This window comes from Camelus dromedarius, chromosome 22 (assembly GCF_036321535.1).
Source record: "Camelus dromedarius isolate mCamDro1 chromosome 22, mCamDro1.pat, whole genome shotgun sequence".
Lineage (NCBI taxonomy): Eukaryota > Metazoa > Chordata > Mammalia > Artiodactyla > Camelidae > Camelus > Camelus dromedarius.
In genome coordinates, this window is record NC_087457.1 from 22,558,289 (window position 1) to 22,575,035 (window position 16,747).

The 16,747-nt window shown below is 42.6% G+C and overlaps 1 protein-coding gene across 2 annotated transcripts in view; it reads right to left on the minus strand.

The window, feature by feature from the left end:
- MTMR7 (myotubularin related protein 7) overlaps positions 1 to 16,747 on the minus strand; it is an 85,946-nt gene that overhangs the window by 31,196 nt on the left and 38,003 nt on the right. For both annotated transcript variants that reach the window (XM_010995708.3, XM_010995709.3), the window contains 3 exons: positions 15,436 to 15,593; positions 7,072 to 7,200; positions 3,027 to 3,161 (listed from right to left, as the gene is read on the minus strand). In XM_010995708.3, coding sequence (XP_010994010.1) covers positions 3,027 to 3,161; positions 7,072 to 7,200; positions 15,436 to 15,593 — 422 coding nt within the window. The remainder of the gene's footprint in view (positions 1 to 3,026; positions 3,162 to 7,071; positions 7,201 to 15,435; positions 15,594 to 16,747) is intronic.

Consider the following 16,747-nt stretch of genomic DNA (forward strand, 5'->3'; position numbering starts at 1 on the left):
AGTCTGAGCTCTTCACCGTTGTTGGATTTTGAGAATTTATCTAAAAGGATGGGCAACCTTGACATAAGGTCTAGTTGAATGTGATCCAGATGCATGGACGATGCTCTGTCCTTGACCTCCAGGATGGAGATGCGGCCCTGGCATCTCACAGTAACGCCCTCTGCCCTGCTCCGCCCACATCTACCCCGCGGCGCCCATCCCTCAGGCCGGAGGGACTGTCCTGAGGTCAGTGGTGGGAGGAAGGGCACTGATCGGACACCAGGAAGACATCAAATTAAGTGATCAAGACCATGAATCACAACAGCTGATGAAATGAGGCTCAGAGAAGCCACGCGGTTGCCAGAGTCTGAGGAGCTCCCCAGCGGACGTTTCCAGCTTTCACTGTTTCTCATGTCACCCGCGATCAGAGGCCATGACTGTCATCACCCACGCCCACCACAGTGTGTACTCTGAAGTGACTTGGGCCATGGGGCATATTTTCTCCTTCCTGTTCTAATGTGTCTTATGTCCTTACTCTCTCTCTCTTTTTTTTAGTAGCCTCATTGACACAGAATTCACATGCCATACAATTCATCCATTTAAAGTGTACAACTCAAGGGTGTCTGGTGCATTCACAGAGCTGTGCAACCATCACCAGTCTATTTTCAGAACATTTTAATCACCCAAAAAGAAACCCTCTACCCATCAGCTGTCACCTCCCACTTCCTCCCATCTCCTGGCCCTAAGCAACCACCAGCCTGCCTTCTGTCTCTCTGGAGTGGTCTGTTCTGGGTGTTTCATATAAATGGGACTCAGTTAAACTTAAAAGCTTTTGCACAGCATAGGAAATCATAAACAAAATGAGAATAAAACCTACAAAATGGGAGAAGATATTTGCAAATGATGCGAATGACAAAGGATTAACTTCCAACATATACAAACAGATCATACAGCTTAATATTTAAAAAACAAAAAACAAAAAAAAAGCCCAATCAAAAAACGTGCAGAAGATCTAAATAGACATTTCTCCAAAGAAGACATAAAGATAGCAAACAGGCACATGAAAAGATGCTCAACACTGCTAATTTGAGAAATGCAAATCAAAACTACAATGAGGTAGGCACCTCACACTGGTCAGAATGGCCGTCATCAAAAAGTCGACAAATAATAAATGCTGGAGAGGGTTTGGAGAAAAAGGAACCCTCCTACACTGCTGGTGGGAATGTAAATTGGGGCAGCCACTGTGGAGAACAGCATGGAGGTTGCTTAGAAAACTAAAAACAGCTACCATGTGACCCAGCAATGCCACTCCTAGGCATATATCCAGAGAAAACTATATTTCAAAAAGATACGTGCACCCCAGTGTTCATAGCAGCACTATATACAACAGCCAAGACATGGAAGCAACCTACATGTCCACCAACAGACAACTGGATAAAGAAGCTGTGGTATACATATGTATATATATATGATGAAATATTACTTACTCAGCTATAAAAAGAATGAAATAGTAGCATTTTCAGCAACATGGATGGATCTAGAGATCATCATACTAAATGAAGTCAGAAAGACAAAGAAAAATATCAAATGATATCACCTATATGTGGAATCTAAAAAAAATGACACAAATGAACTTATTTACAAAACAGAAAAAGACTCACAGACATAGAAGGCAAACTTCCAGTTACCAAAGGGGAAAGGGGTGGGGGACGGATCTATTAGGAGTTTGGGATTAATATATACACACTACTATACATAAAATAGGTAACCACCAAGGACCTACTGTATGCCACAGGGAACTATCCTGAATATCTTATAATAACCTATAATGGAAAAGAATCCAAAAAAGAATACGTACATATGTACATATATATGTGTAACTGAATCACATTGCTGTACATCTGAAACTAACACAACATTATAAATCAACTATATTTCAATATGGAGAAAAGGGAACCCTCCCTCACTGCTGGTGGGAATGCAGTTTGGTGCAGCCACTGTGGAAAACAGTATGGAGATTCATCAAAAGACTAGGAATAGACTTACCATATGACCCAGGAATCCTGCTCCTGGGCATATATCCAGAAGGAACCCTACTTCAGGATGACACCTGCACCCCACTGTTCATAGCAGCATTATTTACAATAGCCAAGACATGGAAACAGCCTAAATGTCCATCAACAGATGACTAGATAAAGAAGATTTGGTTTATTTATACAATGGAATACTACTCAGCCATAAAAACCGACAACATAACGCCATTTGCAGCAACATGGATGCTCCTGGAGAATGTCATTCTAAGTGAAGTAAGCCAGAAAGAGAAAGAAAAATACCATATGAGATTGCTCATATGTGGAATCTAAAACAAATAAACAAACAAACAAAGCATAAATACAAAACAGAAGTAGACTCACAGACATAGAATATAAACTTGTGGTTGCCAAGGGGGCAGGGGGTGGGAGGAGATAGACTGGGATTTCAAAATGTAGAATAGATAAACAAGATTATACTGTATACCACAGGGAAATATATACAAGATCTTATGGTAGCTCACAGAGAAAAAAATGTGACAATGAATATATGTATGTTCATGTATAACTGAAAAATTGTGCTCTACACTGGAATTTGACACAACATTGTAAAATGATTATAAATCAATAAAAAAAGTTAAAAAAAATAAAAAAAAATGAAGTTTTTATAGAACAACAACAAAAAACTGTATTTCAATAAAAGAAAAAGAAAAGAAAAAGTTCCTTTATAAACAAACCAAAACAACTTGGTATATTTAGGAGAGCAGTTTCCAACATTAACCCACACTTGTCTGTCATGTGTACCATGTTCCCTGCACAGTGCTCGGTGCCCAGGAAATATCCAAGGTACCTGCTGTCACTGGGCCCTTCAGGAGCTCAGGACCCCAGGAGGCAGCCGTGAACCAGCCCCTGTGCAGAGGGGGCGACCCGAGCGGGTGAGGGGCGGTCAGTGAGTGCCCTCATGCCCCACTCACGGTTCAGAGCCGCAAAGACAGGCATCAGAGTGGTGACACTTACTTTAGGCCGAGTGTCCACGACGTAAATGAAGTCGCTTCCTGGGTTGGCCTTCCTGATGGCCTGGAGCATCTGCTCGTCCTCCAGGCAGCGGGCACTGAAGCCGGACAGGGGCTGGCTGCTCCGGCAGATGGAGGCCTGCGGGGACAGGCGGGGCAACAGTGGCGTCAGGCAGCTGCACCCGCTGGAGATCCTCAAAACAGTCCCACAACAGAGCCACCCTCAGTGCACTTCCACCCCACACCTTCACCAAATCGAGGTTGGTTTCTTTCTAAATCAAGTCCAGAAACCACTATGTGGTCAAGTGGTGCGAAAGGCTTCTGTGTGTGAGAAATTAGGAATGTGTAAGGATGTTTAGGAAGGATCCGAATTAGGAACTGTAACATTTAACTGTCCCACCTGCCTTTTCACCAGGACTGTTTCATCTCCCTGGCAAAGTAGAAATATAAAGTAAATAACTCTTCTCCTAAAATGTATAAAAATTATAACGGTTACTTCTTCAGTGCTTTCTATCATTTTTTTATGAACTCATTTAGAAACATCAAAAATACCAAAACTAGTTTTCATCCTCAGTGGGGGGTTTCACCACGATGCAGCGTCTACAGGGCAAGGAGGTCTGTGTTTTTCCTTAAAGAAAATTGCCTCTTTGGAAATCTTCCAGAGTTCGGTTTCCCAGCGACTTGCACTATGAATTTGGGAGGCCAAGCTATTAACACTTTAAAGCAAAACTGCTTTCTTAAAAATAATTTAAATACTTAATAAGAGAAGAACAAAGGATACAGCAAGTCTAAGGGTTCATACATAACAAATGTACACAGGCTTCCAAACACAAGTGGCATGTGCATGCCTCTAACTGCAATCCATAAAGCGGGTCATGGTTTGATGTCCCAGAGGAGTCTGGGTGGCTCTATACAACCCGCGCGCGCGGTTTAAGCCCTGAAATTACTATCACGTGCTGCCTCTGACATCTGGCGAAACAGAGCGAGCCTCGAAGGCCTAACATCAAATTCCCCTCCACGCTCTGCTCCTACAGACAAAGCCCCAGCAAAGCAATCCTTCTCCCAGAGGCCCGGGTGCAGCTCCGGCTCAGCCCTGAGGAGAGGGTTTCCAGTCCTGCCAGAGCCAATCACATCTCCCCTCCGGGAACCAGGGGTCACCGCACCCTCCTGATGCTACAAAAGCCCGCCTCCTGCCATCCCTGCTGGTTCACTCTATTCCTAATGCCGCCTTTCGGAGGCCCTGCCTGGCATGCGCTGTCCTGCTCGCCTGAGCAGTGAGCACATGGAACTAATAAACTGCTCTCAACTTCCGTTGTCCAGTGTCAGGTGTCGTGCGTTCAGCCATCCCAGGAACCCTCGGGCAGGAATCCCGATCCCACCAACGGGTGAGTCGGAAAGTGATCAGGACACCACGTATGACAGAAGCAGATCCCAAGGGGATGACGTGCTATCTGCAAAGGATTTACACCAAAGGACCCTCAGCAAGACTTCCAGTCGTGAAAGATGTGCATTTCAAGCTTCTTCGTCTGAATCACCAACCCCCAGCACCCAGCATTAACCAACTCATCTCACCAGCAAAATCTTAAGTGCCCCTGGGTAATGAGGCGATACGTGAGGAACAGTATTTAACTAGGAAATGTGATCTTCTTATTCACCAGCATAAATTCTCCTGAAGCAGGAAAACATACTCAAGTCTAAAATGCCTAAAATCATAAAAGGGAAGAAAGAAAAGTCAGCCAATGTAGGTACTTTGTATCTATTTACTCTATGGAAGACTGCAAGGTTCACGTATGGGTTTTGCTGAGCAATGACCGCGGGAAATACAGCAATGATATTTCCGTGTCTTCAATGAACCACAGAAATCCACCTTCACTGACACCTCCCTTTATAAAAGTCCCTAGTCACCTCGGAAACATTTACATAATTAACCTGGATGTTCAAATCTGAACATTGTGAGAAAACCACCAATCTGAACGCATTCTACCTGCAGCACGGATTTTGGGTCACGGGGGTAGGAGAGTGGGCGTGCGTGTCTGTGCTCTGAGTGTTTCCCTGCAGCCACCGGCCCCTTCAGCAATGCCTGGAAACACATCTCTATGTTGCACTTTGTAAGAAGAGCTAAAACTTGAAGCGTTGTCTGCTTTAAAATTTGGAATACAGGAAATCAATTATTTTGAACTGTAACTGCCATCAGTGTGAGTTCATTTCCCGGCTTGGAGATCAAGGAAAGAATAGCACTTGAGAGCTGGAACAGAGCGAGGAGGGGCCGCCGTCCGCAGGCCAAGAAGCTGGCCTCTGCGGTCTGACAGCTAAAAATTCTAGCCTACCCGGACACAGTACGTATTGGCCCTTTATTGCATCCCCACTGACCAAAAAAGTCCTTTTTCTCAAGAAAATCAGAACAGAAAGAAAAGAAGTAGGCTAAGTACCCAGCCCACCCCGACCTCTGAAATAACAATAAAAGACCTTCTCCACCCTCTTTACTTCTTTATCCGTGGACACTACAAAAAATATAAAATGTTACCGGCATCCTAATTTCAAGCACAACATCATGAAACTCCTCGTTCCTCCCTTTCCTTCCATCATTTTTTAAAAAAGGACATTCGCATCTTCCTTTGCCTCTCACCACTGCGCCAGCTCTGTGCAGGCTGAAATGTATCTGGGGTGAAGTAACACAGGATGTTAATCAAATACTTGCCTTCTTTAGACCCCATCTCAGAGCAGTGAGTGTAACTAAAAATAAGACCATTTTATCAGAACCTACACTGATGAATGAGTATTTCCCTGCAAAGCAGATAATGTCCTTACTCTGGTCAAGGAGGCATGGCTCAGAGTATTTCTAGAAGGCTCCTTTGAGACACGGACATGGATCCTGCCCCACGCCCTGCCCAGAGGTGTGGGTGCACGCACGTGGGAGCACCACCCATATGCATCTGTGGCAACTGCTTACAGTTTGGGATTAAAGCCAAAGGACGCTATGTTATCTAACCTGAAAACCAAACTTTTTCACCTGGTTAAAGTCAAAAGACTTCTGAAGCGGGTAGCAAAGACCATTCTTGTCTCCCCAAATTTATTTTCTTGCCCTCCTCAGAAATGGAAACACAATTTTTAGTTGTTTACACAGTTACCCAGGGGACTGTGCTTTCTCACTAACATTGTAAGTGAACTACACTTCAATAAAAAATAAGAATTAAAAACAAACAAACAAAAAACTGTGTTCTCTCACCTCCCCTGTGCAGTTCTGACCAAACGGATGTGAGCAGAAGTGTCACAGGGCAGTTTCTGGAACCTTCCTCCCAAAGCAGTGAACGTACCATTTACCCCCCTTCACCTGCTGTGGAGTGGAGGTCACGGCTGGTACTCCAGGTGTCCCTCAGACCATGTGATGAGGGCCGCCCCCAGGGCGGGCAGGGCAGAAGGGTGCAAGGAGCTCGGGTCCCTGGGGGCTGAGTGGGCTGGAGCCAGGATACCAGGCCAGAGCTACCCACCTGGGGACTTTTATGGGAAAGAAAATAAAGTTCTAGCCTGTCTGATCCTTTGTTACTTAGATCTCTTATAGTTGCAGACAAACCTAATTCCAGCTTTGAACAAATAATATTTTAAAAATAAAACCCGTTCTCCATAAAGATTCCTTATATGCTGAAAGAAAAAAAGAAAGTGCCATTCAAAAAATAAGAATATGTCATGGCTTTGGGGGGCTTTTCTAAACATTCCAAAGCACTCCAAAGGCTCTCCAACACTGCAGATAAACATAGAGCCCCCCGAAGGGACCGGTTACAAGAGGACCAGGCTCAGGGAGACGATCAAGCCTAGGTGGTTCTGACTCTGTCCCTCTACTTTATTGTCAAATAAACACGGAAAGGCGACTTCCCCGGGTGAGAAGGGTTTACACACAAGTGCGTCATGTCTACCACACATATACAGCAATATCCACATGCTTTAAAAAGAAACCAACCCCCATACACACAGCAGAAGGCCCCTGGAAAATGCCTGTTGACGATAAAAGAAGAAAAACAAAGCGTGAAACCAAAGCAGGCCCGGGGACTTACGTGGTTCTCTCTGTAGTAGTAAGAAAGCGCAGGAAACCGCCGTCTGCTCCTGAACTTGGAACTCCCCACGATGATGTGTGCCGTGGCCGACCTGGGAACGTACAGGTCGGCAGGGTAGGAATCACAAACCTGCCACGGAAAACGCAAAGGCATTTTTTAGGCAATCTAGTAGCGCTCGGCAAACTGCCGCCAGAAATTCCATCTCATATTGGCTGAGGGGTAGCATATTTAAGTTTTCTTAACCAAGTTGCAGAGGAGGCTATTTTGAGGAAACCAAAAGCCACTTCAAAGAAATGAAGCGCTGCGGATTCTATGAAATCACAGTGAAGCAAAGCAGGATACTCGTTAGCGTCCTGCCCTCCGGCACCAGCCCTTCTCTCTAAGGGATCTTTGTGGGAGGCAAGACTGTGACAAATGAGCATTTCCTTCATCAAAAAGGGACAAACTGCAACTGCGCATCCTGGCAGCTGAGAAAACTTCAGCTGCCTGCTTTGACTGAAAGGTAGCCTGACACTGGGAGACAGTTTCCTAAAATGCCAGCACCAGTGGTGACCTCCCCAGGGCACCTTCCTGCCCCTGGCACACCCTCCGTGCGCTCCTGTCCAAGCAGGCAGTCAAGCCAATGCCCTCCCCAGACGCCCTTCCCCTCCACCTTCCCAAAGCTCCTGGCTCTTCAAGGACTTCCCTGGGCTTCCTAACCTTCTGCACTTTACCACCCATTGTAACAGCTTTTTTTCCTTCTGTGTCACTTTGTAACTAGTAAGAAGTGATTTATTCTCTCCGCGCATCCCCACCAGTGATGCACACAGTTGAAGCTCTGATGCCTTGGAGTGATCTTGCAATTGAGTCAGAAATCAGTAGTTTAGAACCTGGCTCTGATCTGCCAACTCCATGACCTTCAGGAACTCAAACTCCTGAGCACCTTCTACTCTCTAAAACTGATCCGGAAGAGAAATGATATCCCACGGGGCAGAGACCAGGATCAAATCAGGGAACACCCAGGACAAATCTCTTTATACACCAGCGGGTCTGACAGGAGTGGTGGCAACAGTGACAGTCATTGATTTGTTGCCTGGCATGTCTTTTGCCTTGATGTCAGCCAGTCTTTTTGCAACACGAGAACCGTTTAGATGGCAGTTCCTCAAGGTCAAGCACCTTCTTGGGCATTTCAGGAGAAGACCTTCCTCCAGCAGGTGCAGCAGCAGGAGAGGTGCTTTCCCTGAATGTCCTCGGTCTGTCCCCGCCCAGCCTGACCACTCTGAATGATGAGACTGAAGAGAAGGAAAATCCGGCACCAAGCTCACATTGACTGTTCTGGGATGGTGCCCTCCCGGGCCCACCTCCCTTGTCTTTGTTACCAGCCGGTGAATAACACCGAGCAGGAGACAGAAGGGCCACAAAAGTGATGCTCCAAGGCCCAAAGTGTCATTTCAGCGTTTCCCCAAAGACATTTTAGGAAAGATTACCAAAGACATCAACCTGGTCTCTGGCACTGCGACTCTGGAGGGAAATCCCAGACCGAGAACAGATGGCCCAGCCTTCCTGGGACCTGAGCTCCTACTGGAACTACTGCCACAGACGCTGCACTCGCTCGCCCTGCCAACCTGGCGTCTGGTGCTCCCGGAGTCAGTGAGCTAGAGCATCACCACACAGACCACACCAGCGAGTCTGAGCGCGCCAGACATGCAGTCACTGCTCTGACTTACAGTGTTTTCTTAAAATAACCGTTTTAAAAAGGAAATTGGTGGGTTTTCAGTAAGTTGGGGATTACCTACTTTCTTCCGTATAACAGCCCTAAGGAAAGGTTGTTTATGATTAAATTAAGTAAGAATAATAAAGTAATGGGTGAGATTTCCCAACATGCTTCTTACACAGGGCCATGGCCTTTCAGAATAGCAAAGAGGAAGCTCTGGGGCTCCCGCCATGTCCACTGACAGCCTCCCAAGGCCAGAAGGTGCCCAGCGTGGCTCAGGCCACGGCCCCACGTGCACCGTACCCAGCATGGGGCCAGGGAGAAGGTAGCCCCCCGAGCCCACTCTCTTTGATACTCTCAGTCCCAACCCACTCAAGGACCTAAATGTGGTCTATTCACCCAGGGTCCTTCCTCCTGCCTCTAAGGGTACCAGGCTCTCCCCTCCACAGAGTAGGAAAAGGCAGGCCCTTGGAGTTGGCATGTGCGAGGACCAAGAGCTCGACAACCTGCGCCCGGAAGACAGGCGTCCGGCTGCACCTGACGTATAACACTGCATAATGGAAGCCGTACCACATGTGAGTTTGATACATGTGTACACTGTAATGCGACTGCCACTGTAGTGATAAATTAGCACCTCCGTTGTGTTACATCATCATCGTAATAACACAGTCGTGTGTACCTGTTAATCCCATACTACTAATTTCCACACCCCCTCCCTTTTGTGGTTGGAATCATTAAGTTCTAGTCTCTTAGCAAGTGTGATGTTTATAACAGAATACTGGTGTCTATCAGCACATTTTTACTGAATACTTAATATGTGCAAGGCATTAGGTCAGGAGCTAGGGCAGTAATGAATAATGAAAGTTATTGGCCCCAAGGACTTCACATTCCCAGGAAAACTGATCTTTGTTGTAACCTTCTAGAAAATGCTTTTACACTGCAGGACAGTATCCGCCTGAGGTGCCAACCAAGGCATCGTAATCCGACCTCTGGATTCACTGAGGGCCGATCGCTCCACTGAGCACTTTGGGGCTGAGAGTTAGTTATCAGGAACTGAGATAGATCTACATACACAATTTTCTTCTTAAATATTCAGGACCTAAAATTTATTTCAAGGAGTTTATGATGTAATGGGGGAGAAGAAATGGAGTATGAGCTGCATGAAATGACTAATATACAAATAAAGTCAAATAATACATAAGTAGAGAATTGAAATAGACAAGATTTTTTTTTAATTACTGGTTTGGGTTATACTTTAAATTTTATTCCAAGAGAAACAGATTAAAATTTTAACCTATTAATGAATGCTAATTATTTTACTTAAAGAAGGACAATTTTAAGAGTTAGGTGCAAACAGAAACCTTAGCTTAGAGACTCAGAGTACCATAAGCAAGTGTCTGAGAAATGAGGATAACAGCCATGCTGACAGCGATGGTGGTGGTAATAGTGTGGCCTGCCCAAGACCACATGGAGAGAGAATGGCAGCACTGGCTCTGGTACCCAAGTTTCTAACTCTACGTACGGCGTCATTTCCACCACGGGCAATAGCTTCCTCTCCATCAGATGACACCACCAGCCCCACTTACCTCACAGAATTTCTGAGAAGAAAGAACTTTTAGGGAGGGGAAAAGTAGATGTTTTCTCAACCATGAGGTCAAAAGCAAAAGTAAAGGATGAGGATACAACCTTCTCAGTGGACTATTAGTCAAAAATATTTCTAAACTGGTAATAAATAAGGTTCATCACCTTTCTCCCTGTTTCAATAATATTTGTAAAATCAGAAAATCCCCTAGGTTTTCACCTTTTCTGTTTCAACACAGTTTGCTGATGGTTAGTTTGGTAATTTGGGGGGAAAAAAAGGCCGAGTAACTCATGTTTTGCAGTCTGTATAACACAGGACTTGGCTGACTAAATGTGAGTCATGTTTGTGGTGCTACGTCTAGAAGGAAATCTCACCAAAAATAAGAAGGATCTGTGTTTCCAAGAAAATATTCCTCCACAAGATGTGGCTCAGCCTCATTTTCTTCCTTACCCAAGGGTGTGTCATGGTTGTAAAACATGTCTAAAGGATGTCCAGTTTTCTTTACTAAACTTGGATTTTCCTTCCTTTCATTTCAAGGCTAAAAATTCACAGCAAAGGTTAGCTTTAGTGAGGGAACAAATGACTACGTTAGATACTGTAAAACGACTGAGACAAAAGGGATCAAAGTGCCTACTCACAGTGTAAGATTATAAGTGTTAGACTTAAGTGTTTAACTACGAAGAAAATTCAGTATCATGAAAGCAGCCATTCTATCCCAAATAATCTATAAATTCAAGATGCTCAGAAGAAGGATTTGTGAGGACCTGACTTGCAGAATATCAAGATTTATTATAAAGCTATTAAAACCATAGTTAGTAAAAATGTAAATTGGGACAAAGGTTAGCAAACAGGCCAGGTTGGTTTTTTTTTTTTTTAACAATATGCTAAAAACATGAAACAAAATAGGAGACACTGACAACTCAAAACTTCTGAGGATTAAAAGATACCCTAGGCACAGTACAAAAGTATCTCCTAAGAGGAGATATTTGCAACAGCTATAAATGATAATAGATTTTTACCTAGCATATGTAAAGAGCTTCTGCAAATCAATAAGAAAAAAGACCAACGTTATAGAAAAGAAGGATCAAAACTAGGAAAAGAGGAGTCAAGCTGAATCACCAACAAACATAAGCTCAAACTTGCTAGGGATGAAGGCCGGGCAATGGAAACAAACCACACTGAGATCTATTTCACACCAATTGGATCGGCATTCTCTACAATTTAACTTTTTGATTAGTTAATAAATTCAATTGGTTATAAAAATGAAACAATTCAAAGAGGTGCACATCCTCACCCTTGTGTTCTGTTCATCCCATCCCCATGTGCTCTCTAGGCCAGCACTTCAGGGCCATTATACATACACGTGAACATCTTATTTTTCTCACTCTTTTAAAAATGAAAGTTATCACACTATACTCATGGCAGTGTGCCTTGCTTTTCTGACTCGAACAATATAATTTAGCAATCTTTACTTACCAGTCCAAGAAAACCTTCCACATTTTTTAATGGCTATGCACTAACTATATGAGTAGACCAAATATTATTTAGCCCTCTATTAAAGAAATTTGGGTTTCTTCTAAGACATGCTATTATAAACAATGCTTCAAGAGATAACTGTGTACACCATTGTGTGTTTATGCTGTTAACTCTTTAGAAGAAATTCCCAGAAGTAAGACTGCTGGGTCAATTAGTAGGTGGACGTCAGACACTATCAATACCAACTGCTGGTGAGTCTGGAAGGGTAATAAGAACTCGTATCTTAGGTCTTCTGTAAGTTCATGCAAACACTTCGGGAAAGAATCTGGCAATATCGAATGAGGCTGAAATCTACATACCCTCTAACTCAGAGATTCCACTGCTAGGCAGAAACTCACAATATGCTATGAGTTATATATAAGCCAGTTAATAGCTTAACTTGTGATGGTAAAACAAAAGAGAAAGAACAAGTGAATTTTTAAACTATGATATATTGGTAAAATGGAACATAAGCCAACAGTGAAGAATGACTGAATGGAGCTGCAGGCTTCAACAGTTACTTAACTTCTCCGGGTCTTGGACAAATTACCTAATCTGTCTGTGCCTGAGTCGCCCCACCTGCACAGCAGGGAGAGTAACGGCACCTGCCACACAGGACTGCTAACATCTGTCAAGTTTCTGGGACACTGCCTGGCATGTATACGTGTTTGTTAAATGAAATGAATCTCACAAATGTAAGTTGAGTGAAAAGTCAAGTTTCAGTAAACGACATTCAGCACACCACCACATACAGAAGGTATAAAAAACAAACGAAATAATACTGTATGTTGTTATTTACAAATGTAGAAATGTTATGAATAGAAGGGGATGAAAACACCAAATTGCACCAGAGCAGGAGGTGATTTGGAGGAAACCTCAGGGAGGTTTAAGAGCGTTGGCTGTGTTTGTTCTCACATAGTATGTGCGTCCCTGCTGTTCATGTCATTATTCTTCAAAGTTCTGTGTACGCTGTAAGAGCACCAGAATAAGTAAACAGCACTTTTTAAATGAAGGATAATCAATGGAAGAAAAGCAACAGGGTGTGTGTTTCCAAAATGATCACGAGCAAATACAAGAAAAAAAATCTAGCTATAGATACAAAACGGGGAAAAGCATAACTAGTAAAATGCACAAAGCAGAGCATCTAGAGCAAAGTCACGGAGATCAGTTATGGCAAAAAGATTTTCAGACTGAGTGAAAATCAAAATCTAGCCATAGCTACTTGAAAAAAAAATTCCACCCTCACAACCCAAAGATAATTACTGTTAGGTATTTTTTAAAAGGACAAAATATTCATATAGGAGCACTGAAAATAACGGGCTAAGCAGAGCACCACCAGGCAAACGCTGACAAAAAGGAGAAAACAGTCAAAACATAATCACATAAAACAGAATCCAACACAGAGTTCAAAGCTAAAAGTGTTTACAGGAAAAAGGGATATTTGAAGTTAATAAAAAAAAAAAAAAAAAAAAAAAAAACAGCGCACCCAGCAGATGCCCTAAACCATTACGTGCTGGGCAACGTAACTTCAAAAAACATAACAGAAACACTTTAGAGATGTAAGGAGAAAACATCTAATCAACAGCTGTAACGGAAATTTTCACATACCTGTCAGAAATCAGGTGAGCAAAGAGACCAAAATAGCTTAAGAAACTTCATTTAGATGGAGATAGAATTTTATACCCAAATAACAGAAAATACATTTTTCCCAGACTCAAAACGTTGATAAAAATTAATCAAATATCGGGTGTTTTATGAAGACAGAAATCTTCAAAAATTCCCCAAAGTTCTAATCTGACAGGTCACATATTCTGCTTGCCATACAAGGGAGTGGTAACTAACAACCAAATACTGGTCAAAACAAAAACGTCAATGGCCTACCTGCTTGAAACCTAAAAAAAAGAGAGAGAGAGAGAGAGATTTAAGCCTTTTATGCCTTGTGATAGATTCTGGGAATTTATTCTTAGAAAACAATTTAAAATATGAGGAAAACTAAACCCACAGAGATATTGCTCCCAGAATTGTTCACATGGCAAAAATTATGAGTAATCTAAATGTCTAATAATAGGGAAATACTTAAGTACGTTACAGTACATTCATTTGATGTGGTGTTACACAGTCATTTAATTGCTTGATATGAATACTGTGTCACAATATAGAAAACACCTATGTGAAGGTGAAGGAGATAATCAGGATTCACATTATGTGACCAGAAATGGTCAGTTATCAGCAGACAAGATATAAATGGTCAGCATATTGAGACTACACTTCAAGAGATGATGGCATGCAGACTAAATTGAGAAATCACTTATCCCTCTATCAAGTCATCACAAGATTTTTAAGACAAACGCTCTTTACTGGCGAGGGTACAAGACTCAAGCATTCTCCTATACAACTGCTGAGAACTTACGTAAACTGGTACAATCTTTCTGCAGTTCTGACAGTATGCAAAAAATTTGTGTAAACCCTTTGACAAAGAAATTCCACCTTTGGGAATATGTCTTTTAAAGAAAGAATTTTAATGTGGGCAAAGGTACAGTTACCAGAATGTTTTCACTATGTTATTTAAAATAGTGACAAATAATAATAACCTAAACGTCTAAAACCTGGAGATTAGATAGAAAAGGATGTAGCCATACTATGTCACATTATATAATGTTTTAAAGTGATATAAAATATATTTACTGACAGGAAAACTCACAATATGCTTGTGTGATGAAAAGCAAGACACAAGGCCTATGGAGAATGATTCCATTTTTGTTGTATATATTTGAACGATTCCTTTTCCTCTGTATTTTCCAAGTGTAAACAATGAAACGGATTACTTACAAAAGAAAAAAGTTACTGAACTATGCAGATAAGAAAAAAACTGAAAGAAAAATGTAAAACCTCATAGAATATGGTTATAGAGGAATGTTAGGGCAATGGGATGGTGGATGCTTTTCTTTCTTTCCCTCTTTTGCAAACCCTCTGCCTCGTTCTTACATTACTCATATCATTGAAAACACTTTAAAAACTACTGGGGAAACCAACACTGACCAGCAAGCCCACACCAGGGAGAATATGGAATGCACAGGGTCCTCTGTGGCCCTGAACCTCCAGGCAGCCTTCTGTAAGTGGAGACGTATTTCTCTGCATTTTTCTAGGGGAGCCTCTGGGTGACCTTGTGTACCAATCAAGAGTTCAGGGTGCACAGAAAGGAGCTGGTGCCAAACTGCCACCAGAGCCTCTGTGACTTCCCCAGTCATCACTCACAGAATCAGAGAAAAAGACCTGATGGGAGAGCGGAGCTGCTGGCCGGCTCTCCCACAACTGCCTGCCGCGGGGCCTGTCTGGGCTTCCATCCCTCGACCACTGGAGGGATCGGTCTCTGAGGCTGCCTTGTTCTCACTTTCTGGTTCTAGGTGCAGGGAGGAGACAGAGCCAGCAACAACCAGGGGAGACTTGGAGATCCACAGATGTACCTACCAAGAGCGATCACAACTCAAGATCAAACGGAAGACACACTGAGCTACGGGAAATCACGGTTTCGTTTGGATTAAGCATCTGGATTTCACCAAATGCCCCCACTCACTCTGTAATCTCTGTTCACATCGCTGAGCTGCCAGTAGTTATTAGGGAGGCCCATTCGCTTGTACTCTTCACCGAGATCGATCAGCATCCAGCCCTGCTCCCTTTCTTCTTTGTCCAGCTTGGGGTTGAATGAGAAGCAGTATAGCTCCTCATACTTTACTGCAAGAAAAGGGAGAATGAAGTCAAATCAAGCCAAGCCAAAGCCAGAACCAAATCTCCCCAAAAGCACGCTGTCTGGGCTGGAGAGGCCAGTCCAGCTCCTCGCCCCTCGGGACTCTCCCAGGGGTACCCCGTCTCTGTGGGTGGGGTCACCCACCCCCTCCCTGCAAGGACAAGATGACCTCAGGGTAACCAGACTCAACTTTGCAAAAGCTTCTTTCATTTTGGGAGCATGGCCTTCTCCATTTTGTGGGGTTTTTTTAGTCGCTTTTGAAAGCAAATATATTTTTAGACCACATAAAATATGGCACTTAAAGATTAATTAAGAACATATGTATGCATTTATGATAGCTTAGACATGGAAGCAACTTAAGTGTCCATCAACAGATGAATGGATGAAGAAGATGTGGGGTATATATATATTAATTATATATACAATTAATATATTAATTATATTTAATATAATTAATATAATAATATATATTAAGATATAATTATATAAATCATATATAGTAATATATTAATTATATAAATATATTTTTATATATACACTATGGAATACTACTCAGCCATTAAAAAGAATGAAATATTGCCACTGGAAGTAACATGGATAGAACTAGAGATTATCATACTAAGTGAAGTAAGTCAGAGAAAAACAAATGCTATATGATATCACATGTATGTGGAATCTAAAAAAAAAAGTGACACAAATGAACTTATTTACAAAACAGAAACAGACTCACAGACATAGAAAATAAACTTATGGTTACCAAAGGGGAAAGGTGGGGGATAATTTAGGAATTTAGGATTAACAGATGCATACCACTATATATATATATAACTGAATCACTTCGCTGGATACTTGAAACTAACGCAATATTGTAAATCAACTATAGTTCAATTTAAAGAAGAAAGGGGTGGTGAGGGGTAGGAAAATGTATGTATCCCTTAGAGATCCAGAACTCAATCTGTTTATGTACATCGAGCTTGGCATTTGGGATGGCCTCTCAGAGGTGGACAGAGGCCAGGCCACTGCCCTGTTTTGATGCTCACAATGTTAAAAAAGAAAGAACAAAACAGTTGAAAAAGCTATGGAATATATTTAAATGTTTGCCCTGAAAACATGTGAACTTTAACAACTACGTACATGTCAT